The sequence below is a fragment of the Taeniopygia guttata genome, chromosome 1, assembly GCF_048771995.1.
Source record: "Taeniopygia guttata chromosome 1, bTaeGut7.mat, whole genome shotgun sequence".
NCBI lineage: Eukaryota > Metazoa > Chordata > Aves > Passeriformes > Estrildidae > Taeniopygia > Taeniopygia guttata.
Genome location: NC_133024.1, coordinates 22,201,196 through 22,220,037, shown reverse-complemented (window position 1 = coordinate 22,220,037; position 18,842 = coordinate 22,201,196). Strand labels below are relative to the sequence as shown.

General features: G+C 44.8%; 1 protein-coding gene across 1 annotated transcript; it reads right to left on the bottom strand.

Moving 5' to 3' along the window:
* Nucleotides 1-718: 718 nt before the first annotated feature.
* Nucleotides 719-18,438, bottom strand: ILDR1 (immunoglobulin like domain containing receptor 1). The gene is made up of 8 exons (XM_030265658.4): nt 18,322-18,438; nt 15,280-15,450; nt 13,166-13,315; nt 12,418-12,537; nt 12,127-12,273; nt 7,716-7,847; nt 5,898-6,703; nt 719-4,764 (listed from the first exon to the last, which is right to left on the bottom strand). The coding sequence occupies exons 1-8, from the start codon at nt 18,374-18,376 to the stop codon at nt 4,723-4,725; spliced, it is 1,623 nt and encodes a 540-aa protein (XP_030121518.4). The 5' UTR covers nt 18,377-18,438; the 3' UTR covers nt 719-4,722.
* Between the last annotated feature and the right edge of the window lie 404 nt (nt 18,439-18,842).

The window sequence follows — 18,842 nt, the reverse complement described above, 5'->3', positions numbered from 1 at the left end:
AGTCCCAGTCAGAAAGTGGCTGCACTGCTGCTGTAGGGAATGTTTTCCCTTAACTCATGTTCCAATTGCCTCTTGGGTCTCCAGTACATCCTGTCACCTGTGTTTGGCACAGGGGCAAGAGACAGAAAGGCTGCAACATTGAACAACAAAGGGCATCAGCTGGGGGAATGGGAGGACAGAAATTAAGCCCACTGTGTGAGACCCAACAGATTTCCATTCTTATGTTGACCACTTATTTATTAGGTGACTTTCCCATGTGGGAAAATGCGAAAAGCTCAACCAGTATCTTCATTTATCAGCTAAAGAAGATTTCTAGAAGACTTTTCTTCTCATGGTGCTCCAAGTGCTTTAGAACCAAACAGTTAAGTGCTCTCATTTTACAGACATGGCAGCCAAGCTACAATGAGTCACATCATTGAAGAGGGCTGCCAGTGGTTTCCAGACATTTTCCCACTCTCTAGGTATTTATCCAAATGATCTTTTTTCTTAGAAAAACAAATTTTAAAAAGTCTCCCAAAAAAAGGGAAAAAAAAATCCCACATACAAGCAAACCATTTTGAATTTTTGTCCAAAAAAAAAAAAAAAAAAAACAACAGAAGACTCTTACTGATGTGTAAAAACATTAACTGAAGAAATAAGAACAGACACTTTTCAGTTCCACTTCTGGTGCAAACACTAAAAAGCAATTTATGGCCGAGGAAGAACACACTAGAGCAACTGGTTGAAAGTTCACTTATATTTCAATTATACATTTTACAGTCATTGAACAGAATCCACACATTTATAATCTTCTTTTATAGCTGGAATAACATTTAGAAGACCAGCACAAAGCACATCATAGGCGTTACACTTAGCAGAAACAGGAATGAGCAGTCATTACTTGAAGGGGTTAATTTAAGATAACCTCATTTTATTTCTTATGTCAGGTCAACAAACGGGAAGCTCTGAGTGGGTGTTTTAAACTGATGTACCGCAGGAGGTAGTAACAGAAGGGACTTAGCTGCCCTGTGTGTTAATTCATGCTGCTGAAGAGCTTTGCATTGTGGCTGCTATCACACATGGCAAGTTCCCTGGCCCTGAAGTCAGCCTAACTTTAGGCAGTGCTATCACGAATACAATCCCAGAGATAGCAACTGGGTGTTTCAGCACTTTCTAGTGCCAAATGGGCACTTGCCAAGACCAGATCAATGATTGCACAGAATCAGCCCTTGCCCCCATTCCTGGAATGGCATCCCAGAATGGCAGGGCGCTCTGCAAATAAGCAAGAAAGTCAGATATTGCAAGTATTTTCTTAATCAAAGAAAAATTACATTACTCTTTATCTCTCTTATGCATCTCTTGTCTGAGGTAGAAAGCAGCTGACTAGCATCAGTGACCTTATCTGGCTGTGTGTGGCATGGTCACTTACTCATTACATTATTTTAAATTAGGGTAACACTGGTGGCTATGAAGGCACTTTATCTGAGACAGAAGATTCATTCTTTGGGGGTAAGGTATATTCCTTGTTCTTTCAACAAGAATGGAAGAACAAAAGTTTAGAATAGGAGTAACTCCCATATGTGAAATACTCAACTTTTTCCCTCATGAATGAGGTGACATATGAACATCAGCTCTCTGGAATGGCTAAAAAATGAACCATTAATCGATTGCAATGTAGAAAGAATGAGGCTAGAATATTTCCTACTGTTATTTCTTTCAGTGTGCTGTATTGGAGCTACTCAGTTCTCTCTCTCTTAAAAAGTCAAAGACCCCGTGACCTTATAGAAAAGGGTCCATGTTGTATTGTGCAATGCTGCCACAATGTATTTAATTTATAGCCAATTAAAATCAGAAATAAGCATCTAAAGCTGATATTTCCTTCCCACTTTCCTGTTCGCTTGTAGCTGTAAAGCACGCAAAGACAATTTCCTTTGTCGTTATTTCACAGCCCACCAACTGGTGCTTTATGAACCACAGTGGTCTGCAGACCAGTAAGCCTGGTATCATTTCTGCTTCCCTGCTGGATCACCCAACCTGCTTCTGTCACAATTTAAGAAATTACAGAATTAACACAGAGCTACAATAAATTTTCCCTGAAGAGTTTTGTTTAATGTTTCTATAAACATGAACAAAGTAACTGAAGAGGAAATTAAGTATGATATAGATAAAACCCCTCAGATTTCACAATTTGTGAATTGTGTTTGCAAGCCACAATTAGTCACCCTAGCTCAATTATGGGGACTGGAGGAACAAATAAAGATGGAGGGCTCCTTCATAGGTGTAGATCAGAAAGCACCACCTCTGCTGTTAGTGTGCTCTTACTCCAGCAGTTGCAGCATCTGCTCCTGTTACAAAGAGAGTCATCTTGCTTTTCTTGCAGTGTGAGTGGCTTTTTGCTCTTGGGAAAACTTGCTGGATACGTGTTAGCTTGTACACATTTGAATGCAAAGGAAAGTGAACTCATTCCATGCAACTATCTCGGGATCTCACCACAGGCCTCTACTCTTTGATGGAGAAAGAGGCAGCCCTTTCCTGAAAACTGGACATTTGGCCTAGGAGAGGAAGAAGTTCTCTTGCATGATGTATGAACCTATTGGAGGCACAAGGAGAGAATCAAACTCCAAGTTACCAATTCAGCCTCCAAGGGTAGAATCTGCAGGACGCTGGCTATCTGCTAAAAGTCAGCAGAGGGTAAAGCTAATGTAACTGTTGCTAGTTTTGAAAGAAGCAGCCCCATATAATTTTCTGTCATTGCAGTCATCATAAATGCCTCCTAACTAATAAAAATATCAGTCCATCATACAAAAAGGTAGTTCATAAAATCCTAAGCACATCATAAAATTAGAAAAAAATTATCCACAGACAGTGGATGATAGATTCAAGAGTGATCCTAGCTTTGCAAATTCTGCAAACACAATTCCCTGTATTTCAAATGTGACTCATGGGTCAATTCACATTGCTCAGTCTGGACCTAATGCAGACAAGTACTATGCTAATTACAACCCTCCTTTCTTGAATTCAAATATTAGAATTACTCTTCTAGCTCTTTTAAAATTTTTTTTGTGATATCCATCAGCTGTGGGCAAAGAGACCTTCTGTATTCAAAAAGAAGGCCTCCAGTGCTGAAACAAAGTCAACTAGAGAAGCTCTTTAGTCCTCCTGTTTTATCTCCATAGGCAGGAATTACAAATAAGCACGTTCAGCCAAGGAACTGTAGGAAGATGAGCACCCCGGAATAGCCCTGGGTTGACCACCAACTGCACTGGATATCCAACTGGGACCATTTATTCAAAGTGTGATGTTTCCCATCATTGTGCAAAGAAAAGAAAAAAAAGGAGGTGGACAAAGTGAAAGTCTCTCCAAGTCTTCCAGGGAAAAGCATAAGCACATCAGTAATTAGGACATTAAAAACAAACAGTAGCAGGGATCCCATGTGGCACCAGCTGGGAAATAAGCTAAGCAAGATAGTAATTGGTACTGGCCAATCTCCAGTGCCTCTGGGTTACAAAATAATTCACAAGATTCTCCAAAAGCTCCTTGCCAACCTGGAGTCTCTTTAATCCAAGACGTGCCTCTGGCAAGACAGTTTCCCATGGAAGCAGCCAGCATCCACAGAGCTTCTCTTTCTCCAGCACATTTCAAATTAAAATAGTGGATTAATTTCACCAAGGAGAAATGACAAGTTCTCCTTCACAACTGGTCTCAAAGCACAGAGAAATTCTGTATTCTAGTGTCAGGGTGAGAACTGAGGAAACCCAACAATCCAGCTGCAGATCAGATGCACCACACATGCAGGGTTGCTGTAAGTGTCAGGGTAAAGATCAAGGACAGTAGTAAAAAAGGTGACTATAAGACTTCTTCAGAGTCCTTTATCCCGCCCCATGTATATGATACATGGCATGGAGAGGAAAGGGAGAATATAAAATGTATGGAAGAGAGTACGTGGCTTAGGCAAGATATATTCACCAAAACCATGCTTCCTTGAGCTGAGGAAGATTCTGGTCCATAGTGTAAAGGAGAGTAGTCATACTTTGCTCAGTCCCTGTAGGGAAGAACAAATCTTGGTAAATTTAGCCCTTTTAAGTTTACAAATAAATTCAAGTCTGGATGAAAGGCTAGAACAAGTATCTTTTAAGGCACTAAGGTCTAAGCTCAAAGTAGAAAAGGTTCTTTCAGTAAGTAAAGAGCAGATAAGCTAACAATTTGCAGACATGCCCATGAGACCTTATTACACCACCAGCCTCCCTTTTGGGAGAGAGGCTTAGTGGGGACAAAAGAAAGCCACTGTCCCAGCGATGCTGAGCAGCCAGGCGGAAGCAACAAACATTCCACATTCTGAAGCACAACAAAGGGCCTTAGATGTTGTGCCTCCCCCCACAAAGCTCCCAGCGGACTGGATCAGATGACCTCCAGTGGCCTCTTCCAATCGAAATTATTCTACTGTCTTGTGACTTTACAACTCCGTGAATATTGGAACCTGCACCAGCCTTCTACAGATTGGGCTCCTAGCAGTGTCACTGTACTTAATCAGAACTGGTATCTCTCCGTAAAGACTGGGAATACACTCTTTACTTAAGAAATCCGCTGTTTCTACTAGAAGGTTTTCAATGAACCTCAGCCCATTAGAACTTAGCCCAACGTTTTATTGCTGTTTATCTGCTCAGTCAAAAGCAACCATGCCAACCTAAATAACAGAAAAACTAGGAGGAGTCCAGTGGGAGTCCAGTTCTTCCAGTACTGACATTAAATGACTATGCTTCTTCCACTGTGGGAACTTCCTCTGTCCTGCAAGAGAAAATAAAAGATTCAGGAACAAGGAATGAGGAAAGAAAATCCTATGTCTTCCTACCTGCTCTGAGCACCATAATAAAAACCATTTATACATAAACACATTCCAGCTGGAACTAGAATTGCACTTCCTTCCACAACACACAAGGGACAATGGTAATGTGCAGCATACAACCCCTCAAAATACTCCCACCTGGTAAAATTCTGCATATGTGTGATAAGGAACACTTAACATTTTTTGATTTAAAAGAATCTTCATTTTTTTCAGGGGGAATACACTTGTCCAATTTAGAGATTAGCTGTTGGATATGAAGCTTATCACACTTAGGGTGCTGCCTGAAGTCTAGTCCCAGTGCAAACTGACAAGAAGAGATGTGAACAGTAGCTGTTGACTGCCCACATAATGTATGTTCAGTTCTCCGGAGTCCCAACAAGGGAGCCATCCTCTTCCACCTGGCCTAGAGAATGACACATTTTTCATCCATGCAACCTATGACCTGAAAGCCTATTTCATGTAGCTTTATGGATGTTTTCCCATATGTGCCATCTTAAAAATATCATGCACATTGTAAAATAAATCAGAAGTAAACCTACACCAGAGATGGTTACAGAGGGATAGATGCTGCTGCCTAGTCTGGAAGTGCTTTCTCCCCAGTCAGTACCAGAATCGCTATTTTAACACCAATATATACACGGAATCCGAAAAGCCTGTGAATGGGAACAGGAATATAACATGACACCCTGTAGGGGACTTAATTTCTTTCAGAATCACAGAATCACAGCATGGTTTGGGTTGGAAGGGACCTTAAAGATCACCTGGTCCAAATCCTCTACCCTGGGCAGGGACACCTTCCACTAGACCAGGTTGCTCAGGGCCCCATCCAGCTTGGCATTGAACACTTCCACGGATTTGACTTTTTATTTTGCCCCTGAGCACACTACATGCAGGCAATGCCTGTCAAAAGGCTGGTACTCAGCAGCCTTTTCATAACCATGCTGTGCAGAGCACTCCTTGCTCCTTGGCCTCTGTTTGAAAGACAATAGGCTACAGAAAGTAGAAAACATTCCCTCTGACTCCCTAAACCCCAGCTTTTCCTTTAGATGGGAAAGCACAAAGGCAGGTGACTCACCGAGCGGGTCCCTGCGCTGCCTTTGTGCTTCTTGTCCTGAGCGGGGATGATCTCTAAGGAGCGGTAACTGGGGGGTTTCTCTTCTGGCCACTCCCGGGACCTGCGGTTCCTCCGCCTACGGTTTGACACCGGCACACGGACTTGCTCTTCTGAGGAGCTCCAGGAGCCCCTGTGAGAAGAGGGAGGGGAGTAGCTGTGCCGCCTCTGGCCAGAGTAGTTGCTCCTCCCAGCATGGTGCTCATATTCTCGCCTTCCCCCAGGCTCCTGCCTCCCACCGCGATGGTGGCTGGAGCGCTCCTTGGTCTCCTCCAGATAGAAATTGCTGCTGCCCTTGCACCTCTCAGCTTGGCGTGGGGGTGACACATCCTGTCTGGAGTGCTGAGGCCTGCCATTGTAGCCACCTGTCCTCTGCCTCTGAGGATGATTCTCTCGCTGCCTGTCCCAGGGCTCCTGACTGTAGCTGGAATGAGAATCCCCACTGGAAGGCAAGGGCCACCTCTGGTTTTCCCTTCTGTCCTCTGCTGCAGAGTCCCAGAGCCTGGGGGTGCGGGCAGCTCTTTGTGGCCGTGAGGAGTTGCTGCTCCCATGGATGGAGGAGATGTGGTCGGCAAGAGGAGGTGGCACAATGTCGGAGCCCAGCGAGGACAGCAAGCTGGGCTGCACCGCCTGCCGCTGGTGGGAGGGCGGCCGCAGCTGGGACGTGTTCAGGTTTTGGATTTCAGACTCCAGATAGTCCAGAACTCCGTTGTTATGGGAAAGCTGGGCTTGTGGCTGCACCAGTGGAAGACTGTTCTGCAGAGATACATCTAAGGATAAAAGCACAGGAGAAAACAGAAAGTCAAGAGGAAACACTGAAGAGAAGGCCCTTCTGCACTCATGATCCTGGCTGAGTTGCTTCTCTTCTGTTGCTCCACCTCACTGCAAGAGCTGCACAAGTCTCAGGCACCACAACCAGCACATCCAGAGAAATCGAGGTATGGTGCAAAGAGTAATAACTAATAAGCTGCAGTATGTTCTAACCTGCTTTAGGCAGTACAGAGGTAAGAAGTCCAGCATACCTGGAAATACAGTCTATGTATTTAGAGGAACACTTTTTCCTACAGCACTGATACCATATTTTATTTACAAAAAAACAGAAAAAGACCATAGTGTTTCCTTTTGCATTTCATTGAACTGGAAGAAATACTGCAAAAAGAAATTAAAATAAGAAAAATTTTATATGTATGCACACATACACACACACACACACACACACTCATATGTACAGATATAAGCAACAAATGGAGAAGAAAATTCTTCCTGGCTCATTAAAGAGTCCTTCATTTTTTGCTGCATGCGGGTTAGATCTGTTGCACAGAAGGCAGTTTGCCCTCAATCATTTGAAGACTAGACATTTGATAAGAACTCAAACAAATTGCACCTCACTTGTCATGTCAGTTTTGGCTATAAGGAGTTGACCGTGACCAGCACAGCAGAACAAAGAGACAGTACCCTCCTCTGCCACACAAAGCAAGATAAGCTGGGTATATTTACCCTGCAGTCGCTGGAGTGTAGCACAGATACACCTTAGTTAGTGTTAAACAGCTTCGCCCAGCACTGAGCCCAGCACGACACTTAAGGTAACAGGCTATTTTTAAGAACCCAGAGAAGTTCATGGTGCACTGCGGATGTGGCAGAGCTGTCATTCTAGGACATGCAGTCATGCTAGGAACATCTTTCTTTTCTGGTAGAGAGGCTAAAGCCTCAATGCTGAACTTCTCGAAGAAGTTACCTGTTTCTCATCCTGAGTTCCCTCTGAAATGATGCCCATGGTCTCACCTTGTTGCAGCAGGGGGTTCAGCTGGTAAGAGGAAAGTTTTGAGTTCCTGTCGCCAGCTCCGTAGAACATGTTGGGTGATAACCAAGGTGCAAGTGCCTGAGCCCGCTTCATGAACTGGTGCCGTTCTAGCACTGTAAAAGAAAAAGAAAGCTTACAGCACCTTCCCAGAGTGCACAGCTTGCAGATCACACACCATTTTGCTTCACAGGCTGTAGCCTTTGGACACAGGAAATTCACAAAATAAAAATCTCTCTTCACCGCATGACAAAGGTAAAACAGCACAGGGAATTCCAATGCAGAGTTGTACATCTTCAAAAGAGTACATAAAACAGAAGAAAAGCTTTACTGCCCAACATTTTGATTCCAGTCCCAGCATCTAGGAAACAACACTATGATTAAGTATGCAGCACATAACTAAGACTTCTATTTGCCCTGTCATTATAGAGTAGAGCTGCAGAGAGATGGGAAATAATGTTTTGTACATCAAGACATGCAACAGTTTTCTGTCTCTCAAAATTCTTTCAGCTTATCCTGGTCCTTCCCCTTTTGGCTTTGATTTCCCACTAAATGAGATCTTTCCTTGCCACCATTATGTGGGCTCTGTCCAGATCATATTTTCCACTTTATACTCCATCATTTTCTCTCTGTTTCACAATGAGGGCACTCAGAGGTGCACTACCCAGCTTTTCCCTTTCTAGTCTTTTGACCACTCTTCTTGTCACTCCATAATTTACCTCCGTATTACTGCTAAAATTAAATCCTTTAAGACAGTGTGGTCAAAGCAATGAAGAAACAAAATTTCCTGTTCTCAACAGCAATGTCCAGGTTGCCAAAAGAGCAAAAAGTGGAAATTTTTCTCTTTCACAGGGTTTCCACCACTGTTAACTCCAGATCCCAATTCATGGGGTCAGACTCCAATTTCCCTTCTCTTTTTTCAGCATTTCTATCTCACCTCCCCAACAGAGACAAGTTCACTTGCCTTCAAACCATACCTCATTGCTGCTTCTTTTGGGGGAATACCTATAAACATCTTACAGAAACTTATTGCTTCTATCACAAACAATCAAAACTTAAGTTTACAAGCAAGTAAATTCTGCAAGTCCCTGATCTTACAAAGCCTGGTTTGTCTGTTATTACGGGCGGAAGATTTTCAGCAACAGTGCCTTTAAAAACTTCTCTTTTGTGGCTTTCCTGGAGTTTCAGAAGTGAAAGTTTTTCCTGCAGCCTTTTGTCTGGTCAGGCATGAACAAAACATTACAGTTCAAGAAACAGATAGGAACATAATTGCCTTTGAGACTTTTACCCCTCTCATCAATCTGGCTGAAACTGGCTGATGAAATTAAAAGCTATTGGAGGGAAAGAGACAAGGGACACACAGACCAGTTGTCTGCATAAGATTTGCTTCTTTAAGAAACCAGGCTACAGCTAAGCTCCAGTTAATTCTGTCCCCTGGGTTCACTGCAGTAGGCAGCATTTAATGCTGCACACTCTTTGGGACTAAACTCTCCACTTTAAGTAGCACTCCAGTTATTAAACATGTCCTCCTTTAGCTGTTTCACTGGATTTATCCAGAGCACGACCTGCAGCAAAAGAAGGACTGACCATGCCCCTCAACACATCCTTCCTTTTCTCCCCAGTTCATGCAGCTCCACTTAATTCTCCACTGCAAACTCCCTCGCTCTCTCCAGTCTGGCTTCAACCAGAGGGAACTAAAAGCTGGAAACCACAGGGGTTTTAATCCTAATAATCTGGTATCCTCAAAGCTGTGTGGTCTTAGGTAGCAGCTTCCAAGAACTTTATGTCAAACTTGAATATTTTTTTGGTTTTTGTCCCAAGGGATATCCTTCCAGTTTACATTTCAAATTTAAGGATGAGAGAAAGACTAGAAAGGATAAATAGAAGGGGAAGGCCTTATCTCTCCCTCTCTCGTTCCTCCAGTTATTACTTTGAGAATGTCCTAAATCCTGTTGAGTATATGTCCTGGGGTTTTGACCTTGGACTCTGCCTGAGGAGTAAGAGATCAGCACCTGTGGGCACACCTGCTTAGCATTCTCCCTCTTAAGGTAGGAAGGCTGTCACTAGGACCAAAGTTATCCTCTCCCTGTCATTTCCTGATTCCTCCCTACAGCTGAACAAATCCAGATTTAGCCCTGGTCTTCCTCCATTACCATCAGGCCTTCTTCCTTCCCCAGATATTTTGCCTTGCAATTTGAACCCAATGTATATTCTGAATTCCCATCTGCAAAACAGAAATTACAGATCTTTTTAAGGTGAACATATTTATCTGAGCAAAGTCAGATTTACCCTAATTCCAAAACTCCTACCCTGCTTTGCCAGAAAGTGTTGCTCCCTCCACTTACTCTCTGTTGGAAAAATCTGTTCTTCACCTTTGACAGACTTTAAAAGCTGCTTGGGCCAATTATAAAAATAAAATATTTTGCAACGTAGTGATACCCAGATGCAAGTATATCCTATTTTCTCCCTGATTCATTACTGGAAGAAGTCCACTGCAGAAAAGGAGCAGATAGGAACAGAAGGAAGTCGTACGTATATTTACTCTGATGGGCTTTTCTAAGAGTTTTCCACAGTGAATGTAATTGGCTTGCTCCTGGGGTATGTCTAATATTTCTGTACATCAATCCTGAATTACTCAAACAATGCACTCCATTTATTGCTCGGTTCAAACCCATTCTCGTTAACAGCGTGATTCACAGCACCCAGGATTATCCTGCCTCACTGGCACCTGTGACTGTTCAGCAGATCCACGCTGTCCTCTAGTGGCCAGCGACGGGGAAGGAAGCACCCACGCTCACCCTGTGATCCTACACAGGTGAAGATTTCTGCCTTCTCTTTAGCCGTGTGGAATCTTATTCCTCAGCACTGTTTTTAAGATGTCCCCTGAATCTATCTTCTTGTGTTTTTTAAGGCCTCAGTTCATTTCTTGGAAAAAATAGTAAGTCAGAGGCAGGAAGAAGTAAAGAGAAGCAGTTTGGCAGTATTATCAGAGAGGAGCAGCCACATGGATCCTTTGCAAAGTGGATACAAAGCGCCGGCAGCTTAGATGGAAAATACAGACACAGAATCCAGCATCCAGTCAAGGAGGCTGGACTTGTCCATACCCTCTCTCATGAACATGGAGAGGTTTAGAAAACTCTGCAAGAATTCCTCTTCTTTAACAGGAGGAAATAACAGCAGCAGTCTGGAGTGAACTGTAACCTGCAGCACAGAAAAACAGGATGAAGCTCACACAAACTCTGAATCTCTTTTTTGCTGAGAACTAGGAATTCTTGAGGTGTGAGTCTCCCATCTCCATCACCTCTCTCCCCCTCCACAGAAGCTGATTTTTCTGCCAGATTTTCACAGACTCCTCAACACTACACATTTTACATGACAACCTGTAAGGCCTCCAATGTTTAATTTTGGTTTTAGCAATAAAAGGGATGTTCTGCTAATTCTTTGCAAGAGCTAAGCGAATTAAGCTTAAATCTAAAATCTTACAGTTTACTAACACCTAAGCTATAATAAATAGCTGTTTTGAAGGTAAAGGTAAACCTGAAACAGAGATCCTTGTTCACAAATCCTTTCCTTGTAGCATCTGGGGAAGAACCCGGGGATTTCAATGATAAATAAACTTACTTGTTGTATTTTGTTACTGTCAGACTGTATAAGCTTCAGAGGGACTAGTCTACTTGCTGCTAACCAAGTTTCAGCTATAGGAATATAAAAGTTACATGAAATTAAAAGCCAAAATTCAAACAGTAGCCTTATTTAAAAAATTGGGTCTGGCTGCAGAAACTTTATTACTGATAAAAGCAAAGACAACAAAGTTTTTTTTGACCCTCAAAACTTCAGAATGCACTTGCAAGGCTGACCAGCAAGAGAAACCATCTTTCTCCACTTTCTTCTCACTTCCTTCCCCAAAGAAAAACAAACCAGACCTTTTTCCAGTAGAAGGAACAGCTCTGAAAAATCATGCTGATAAAAAATTTCCAGTTTTTATGTAATTCTACTCAGAGCAATATACTTGAAAGTAAGACTAGTTTGGGGACTAGTACCTTTGCCTTTCTCACATGCACAGGCATATGAACCACAAAACAGGAAGGAAATTCCTGAGCTACTCAGACAAGGGAACTGATTGTGTGCTGGATGGTGTGAGAGAAGCTGGTAACAAGGTGTGAGTGAGGAGAAACTTCTGACAATTGGACACAGAAGAGCAGGACAGATTCCATGTATCTGAGATCCCCTTCTCTAATTTCAGATTAGCTGGTCTCGGAGGTCACATTGGCCAAAGAAATGTCTCAGTTTATATGGATGCTAAGCAAAAGGGAGGAAATGGAGCCCAGCAAGCTCCCAGCCAAGCTTCTGTCTTGACAGAAGCCATCAATGGATGCACATTTGCTTGAACCTCACCTTTCTGATTACAGCAGCACCGTGTTGGACAGCAGCCACACTGGACGTGGCAGCAGCAATACTGGGGGCAGCACTGGCACCAGCATATCCCGATCAGCAGAAGGAGGAGGAGGCCACCAAGAATGATGAGGAGTACTGTGAGCCAGTCTGTGGAAAAAAGGAGGGAGAAAAAGGATTGATCCTGATGCATCTGGCCATGGTAGCTTACTGAGCACCTCTCCACTGCTGGAGATGTCTTGGGGTGAAGGAGAACAGGAGGCAATATCTTGGCAACAAAGCACAGGCACTTACGGAGAACAATCAGCTTAACCTCTTTGTCCGCATCACCTGAGGTATCTCCTGGTGCTTCCACAGTGCAGTAGTACATGCCATGGTCCCACCACATGACCTCGCTGATGACAAGGTCTGCTCCTGCGGGAGAGGGACTGAGAGGTCAGTGGGTTCTTTGCGATTGACAGACACTACTTTCAGGCTCCACCTGAAAAGAGCCCTCTGCCTGCAGGAGACAGAGAGTACTGCCTCTCCCCTCTTCCCAAGCATAGCCATCACCATCAAACAATCTCATTTGAGTCCACTGAGAACTCCTACAAACAGCATTCATTCAATGACAGCCCACGTTTTCTGTATTGCTGGAAGCCAACCCTACTGATTTTGGAACACAGATCACTGTCCCTCTTAGGTCAGCAATCCCAATGGCTCTTCTGGCAGGTGTAATAGCTATTGGTCCCTGGACAGCAGGGAGCATATAGCACACCTGGACAATTATGCAGCACTTGGAAGAATGAACTGTCTTCTAGCCTCTGAGCTCCTCAGCTGTTGTGCTCTTCAGCAAAATGCTATGGCGTCCTCAGCTCAGCCGTAGGTTGTAGTGCCTCCAACACCCTTAGGCCAGCTGGGGACAGGACTTTTAACTGCTTTTATTCCATTACCATGTGCAGTATATAAGCTACAGATGACATTAGCCATGTTTATGTTTCACTTAGTAGACCCAGATATTGGATAATTCCTGAGCTGACTGCCTGCCTAGGAGGTCACTCACGGTTCTGAATGGTGATCTTTCGCTGCTGGTAGTCGATGCCCAGCACAGGGTCCTTCTGCCCATATTTCTGGATGACAATGCGCACCTTCCGCTGGCTGTCATTGCAGTCGTTAGAGGGGTCCTGGCCAAGGGCTAAACCAGCCTGGTATGCTGCAAACACACATCATCAGAGACAGCAAAAGTTATTTCAAAAGACCAGTTTCTACTCTCTTTTGAGCAGTAGAGAAATTCTTGAGTACGTTGTGTGCAGTTGTTTTGATTTAGCAATACAAACCATGGCCTCAAACCAGTAAGTTGCTTTGGAGTACTTGAAAACAAACAGAGGTAGAGCCACAGGAATGGCAGAGATTTTGAGAATGTGGGAGCTGCAGAGGAGAAGCCTCCTGTACTCACAACTGAAAGAACAACAGTAGAAAGAAGCTAATGGTGGTAGGCTGGAAGGCAGTTCTCAGAATGAAGCTGAAAGCAAAAAAGTCATAAAACACCCAGAAGTACTAGAACTAAACCAAAAGGGTGTTTATCTACCAAGCAAAATCTCCAGACATACATGAACTGTTCTATGGATTGTCTCCCTTTCCCTCCTGTATCCCATTACATGTGGAGTCCATAAAGACAGAAAACAATCCATCAGCTGATTCCAGCAAAGGATTAAATGTAAAGACACACAAGAGAATTAATGGAGGACTAGAGGTAATTTCTGTACAATACCCTTCTGATAGACTCACACCATAAACCAACATTGAATTTCCAAGTATTTAGGAGCTGAGATCTGGGGAAATGGCTGATTCAGTCAGCATTTTCTGTTAAGAGCTTGCAGTGAAGAGAGATGAGGGCAAAGCTTGTCAAACGCTCAGTTCCATACCTAAAATGGAGCATTAAGTCCCTTTTGGGGACTATGAGCTTGAGTCTGGGCTAAAAGTACTCACATTCTGCTGGGATCAGCTGAGCCAGGGACCCACCTGCTTGGGGACTAGGCCGTAGAGTGCTCAGTAACATGCCTAACCAACCCATCCAGACTGCATAAAGGAGAGTTTGGGCACAAAGTACCCACTGTGAGCTCAGTTCTAAGTTTACAGTTTTGCTATGGCTGACTACCTAAACATTCTGCAGGGTTTACAAACAATAGAGCAGAGCAGAATAGTTCAGTTGGCAGGGAAGTACAAAGGCTATCTAGTCCAGTGTCTGATCATTTTAGGATTGACTAAAATATAAAGTAGTATACTACTGATGTAGTATTGAGCCATTCCCACACATCCTATCACTGGATACTAGGAAAAGGAGAGCAGCACCTCCCTCTTCACTTCCCCTTCTCAAGAAGCTGTAGAGAGCAGAGAGGTAACCCCTCAGTCTTCTTTCTCCTGAACTAGACAAGCCTGAAGTTCTTAGCTGCTCCTCACAGGACATGTCTTCCAGGCCTTTTATCAGCTTTCTTGCCCTCTTCTGGATGCATTCAAGTACCTTAATATCCTCAAATCCTGGGACCCAGAATTGCATACAATACTCCAGCTGAGGCCACACCAACACTAAACATAGAGGGATCATCACCTTTTTGGACCAAGCAGTTATCCTGGGCTGCAGTTTGTGTACCATATTAAACCCCCCTGAATTAAGGCTGCCTGCACCAGAATGTCTGCATAAGAAGTGTTCCCACCACTACTAAATGTTATTACTTAGCATGCCCTTCAAAATGCATGTGTTTCTTCTATTTCCTAAAATCAGGAAATCTGATCACAGGTATCCACCTCCAAGGCACAGGTCCCCCATGGAATCCTAAAGCCCACTTGTTGCAGGGCCCTTGCTTTCAAACATCTGAAGCATAAGATGGGGCTGCCAAGATTGACCTGTGTCAACCACAGATGAACTGTCCTGTATTCTGAGTCAATGACAAGGAGGACAAAAGAGCTGCTTTGGATGGGATTTCTACGCTCTCATAAGGCCTTGATATTTCAAAGGAAATCACAGACATGACCTGCATTTCCTTGGAGTTCAGGGAAATGCCACCACCTGGATTTTGCACAGGAAGGGGTCAAAAACACGTACTACCCCAGCGAGTCTACCTTCCCCTTTCTTCCCACTTGAAGGGGGATTCCTTGGAAGCTGAGCCTGACACTTACAGGCTGAGTAGTAGTCAAAGATGGGGTCCTTGCAGAAGGATTTGAAACGCCAGGTCACCACCACGTCTTGCAGCTGTGCTGAGGTGCTGTAGTCACACTTGAGGATGACAGTGGCAAATAAGGTGGTGTAACGCTCAACATCCTGCACTGTCACCAGGAGAGAGAGGCAACCTGCAAACAAGAACACAGGAGGCCATCAGCCCACAGACTCCTAAGGCCGCCCATCACACCATCTGCACCAGAGCAACCACCCAAGGCCATCTCCTTGGGCCCCATCCAGGACCTGCACCTACAGACCTCCCAGCCCCTCTGGCGAATTCATCCAGGGTTACAAACCCTGGTTAGAACAGGAGCCACATTTTTCTCTGACAGAAGAAAGCTTTGTTGGCCCACTTTACAGACTGAATTATTTTCTCCAAAGCATGACTAGCCATTATGCAGCACATCACTCTGTGTTCTCCTTGTACATAATGAAAACTGTCCCAGAAGCACATGGGATAGGACTTCCTTGGCTTTTAATCCTAATAAGAAAATTTCTACAGTGCCTTATGTTTGTATAAACACCAAATGAATTTTGTCAAGGTCTTGCTCAGACACTCATCAAATGTTATCTATTGGTGACCAGGATTAAGACAATACAACTTTCAGGCTGTAGCACTGCAGTTAATTGTTTGTAACCACTTCAGAACAGCACATGTCAATTACCCCCTTTTTTCCTTTTAAATTAAGCTATCATTATGTATTTGTTATGTATTCATTCTAACAAACTCTACAGCACTTTCCATCCAAGCAGCTGAACACACTCAAGGAGGTTTTACACAGCTTCTCATAAGCTATACTGTAGTTCAGCTATACTCCAGAAACTTCTCTATCTTATTTAAACTTTGATAGTACAGTAAGTTGTGCTTGTCATTAACAATAGCGAAGTTATCACCAGTTGCCTTTGATAAGGGAATACCAACAGTGCAGGGCAAGTGTGGGATGCTGTGTTTGGAATACATGTCAGAGAACCAGGCAGGGATTGCAGTGCTGTACTAGTTGCTTCTTAATTGTGGAGCACAACAGCGGGATAGGTAGGAAGGAAAGTGGGATGTACAGTGGTCTCCATGAACCAACACTCCATTTTTATAATACATTAAAAGATTTTCCCTCTAGTCCACATTTTCAGGATGAGAGCAAGAGAACAAGTTGCTACTACTATGTAGTAGCATCTGGACCACAACTGCAAACATCATTCTTTGTTGAGCATCTTTCAGTGTCTTCTTAGGCTGCCACCTCCACACTACATTGCAGGCAAATACAAGCTCACACAGTTTCCACACTGTGGAAAAGATGCTGCAGAGGTGCACGCTGCCTCAACAGGTCATTCTGTAGTAGAGTATTGTCAATGCAGCTCTTGCTCAGTTTCTGGTTTGAAACGGGACTCCTCGTCAGCCAACTGAAAGCACAAGCAGAGCAAACTCATTTGCCTTAAGAATACCACACAAACACAGGGAGAGCCAGGGAAACCCCTGAACCCAAGGCTTTTCTGAAAAATAAGATATACACACACATGCACTTAAACACAGAAAGACCAGGAGCTGTAACCTCTAGATAAAACAAGTTTTTACAATGCTGTAGCACAGCAAGGTGCAGCTGACAGGTAGTTACAGTTGCTCTTACTCAAAAGCACTGCAGTTCAACACATCTTGTTCCAGCTTTCACTGTGAAAATAGCTGACTCTGGGATCTTAATGCAGAAAATCATAAGAAACCAATTCAAACTCTCAAGATTGGCAAAACTGTGATCTCAGTGTCAATTAAATGAAACCCCTATGAATTCTGGGAACAGAACGTTTTCCACGACTTTCCTAAAACAGCATCTCTCTGGCAAGAATAAAACATTCAAAAACACTGTGTGCTTTTTACTAACAAAACCCGCATCTCTTTATGGAAGGGATGCTTTCTCATTACCTCTGTTCTGCAAAACAGCCAGAATTGAAAGGTAAGTTCCTTATTTTCTATAGAGGTTGAAAACCTACTGTTCCTCCCTGGTGAACAGTCAGATGTTGCTGCATGTCCAATGTTTCTCATAACCCTTCACCATGAAAACAAAAAAGTTGCAAACTGAAACTGGTTCCTAAACATGTACTGCATTACTGCAGGATGCTCTATTTCTTATCCCGGTTGGAAAGAACAAATATGGACACCACCAATCTAGTAAGTTTCGGCTACATCTATAGCTTTGCAGTGAAGACACGAAGCTCTGGAGCCAGTGTAGCGAAGTTTTGGCTACAGCATTTCCCAGGAACACAGCTGTCAAGCAAGACAATAAACAAGCATACCCTCTATACTTTTTTGCTTCCATTACCGATTCTCTGTGAAAACCCGAACTTTAAAGCCATATCATCAGCCAAGACCCAGGCATCCAAGAAGCGAAATGACCGCTTTATTTCCAAGACGAGGTTGGAAGCTGTCAGGCAACCCGCAAAGCTTGGCAGAGTGAACGCTGCTGGCTAAAGGCCGCCCCTGGGCAGGGGGGTGAGCTCCTGCTCCCCACACGAGCAGGTGCCCAGCAGGTGCAGCAGCACTGCAGCTACCCCAGAAACCCCCAAGAGGCTGAGGCTGCTGATCCAGCAGCAAAAGCTCGGCTGGGCGTTTGCCAGAGGCCAAAGGGGATCCCCCCGTGTCCGTGCCCAGCGCCCAGGTCCCAGCCGCACGCCACCGATACTGGAGGCTGCCAGGAAGCAGGAGGCCACTTCCTCTTAGGAGAGAGGTCAGCCGCACCTGTGGGGAGCGAAACTCGTCTCCGCACGGTTTCGCACCGAGCCTGGGAGAGCCCCGCGGGCAGGAAAGGGCACCGCGGGGGAAGAGCGACCGGCCGGACGGGGCCGCCCCTTCCCCTCACCGCGGGGCCGCCGCCGCTGCCCCGACCCCGCGCCACCGTAACCCCGGGCGAAACCCGAGGGCGCCTCCCGAGTCCCAGACCCTGCGCCGCGGGGGTGTCCCGGGGCAGGGCCGGCCGCGGTTCCGGAGGGGGCCGTGAGCCCCGGGCCGCACTCACCGGCCGGCAGCCAGGCCAGCAGCAGCGCCCACCGGCAGCGCCCGCGCGGGGCCATGGCGCGCTCTCCTCCTCCTCCGCCCGGGGACGTCGCGCCCACTGTCCCTCCCCTTCCGTGGCACCTGTCCGTGGGCCGGGCGCTGCCGCCGGCTGCAGTCCCCTCCCTCTGTACCTGCACCCTCCGCCGGAATGCCAGACAAAATACCGGCAGGCTTCAAGAGCTGCTTTTAATAGATATATGTAAAATGAAAAATATATATTCCAAAACATGTATTTATTGTATTAAAATTAAAGTTATATATATATATGTATAACCTGAGCACACAGGTGAACGGGAAGTCAGCCGAGCTGCGCCGCCCGGGGCAGCGCACCGCAAGCGAGAGGCGCACGAGAGCGCACACTAAAGACTGCGGGCGGGAAGAACGTCTGGGGAATTCACGGAATCACAGAATCGGTTCGGCTGGAAAAGACCTCGAGATCATCCAGTCCAGCCTGTGACCCAACACCACCATGTCAACTAGACC

Coding starts and splice junctions, on each gene's coding strand:
- ILDR1 (XM_030265658.4), bottom strand. CDS start 18,376: ATGGCCCCGCGCGGGCGCTGCCGGTGGGCGCTGCTGCTGGCCTGGCTG. Junction 15,451..18,321: donor GCTGGCCTGGCTGCCGGCCG/GTGAGTGCGGCC, acceptor TCTTGTTTGCAG/GTTGCCTCTCTCTCCTGGTG. Junction 4,765..5,897: donor GCAGCGCAGGGACCCGCTCG/GTGAGTCACCTG, acceptor TTTCTCTTGCAG/GACAGAGGAAGTTCCCACAG.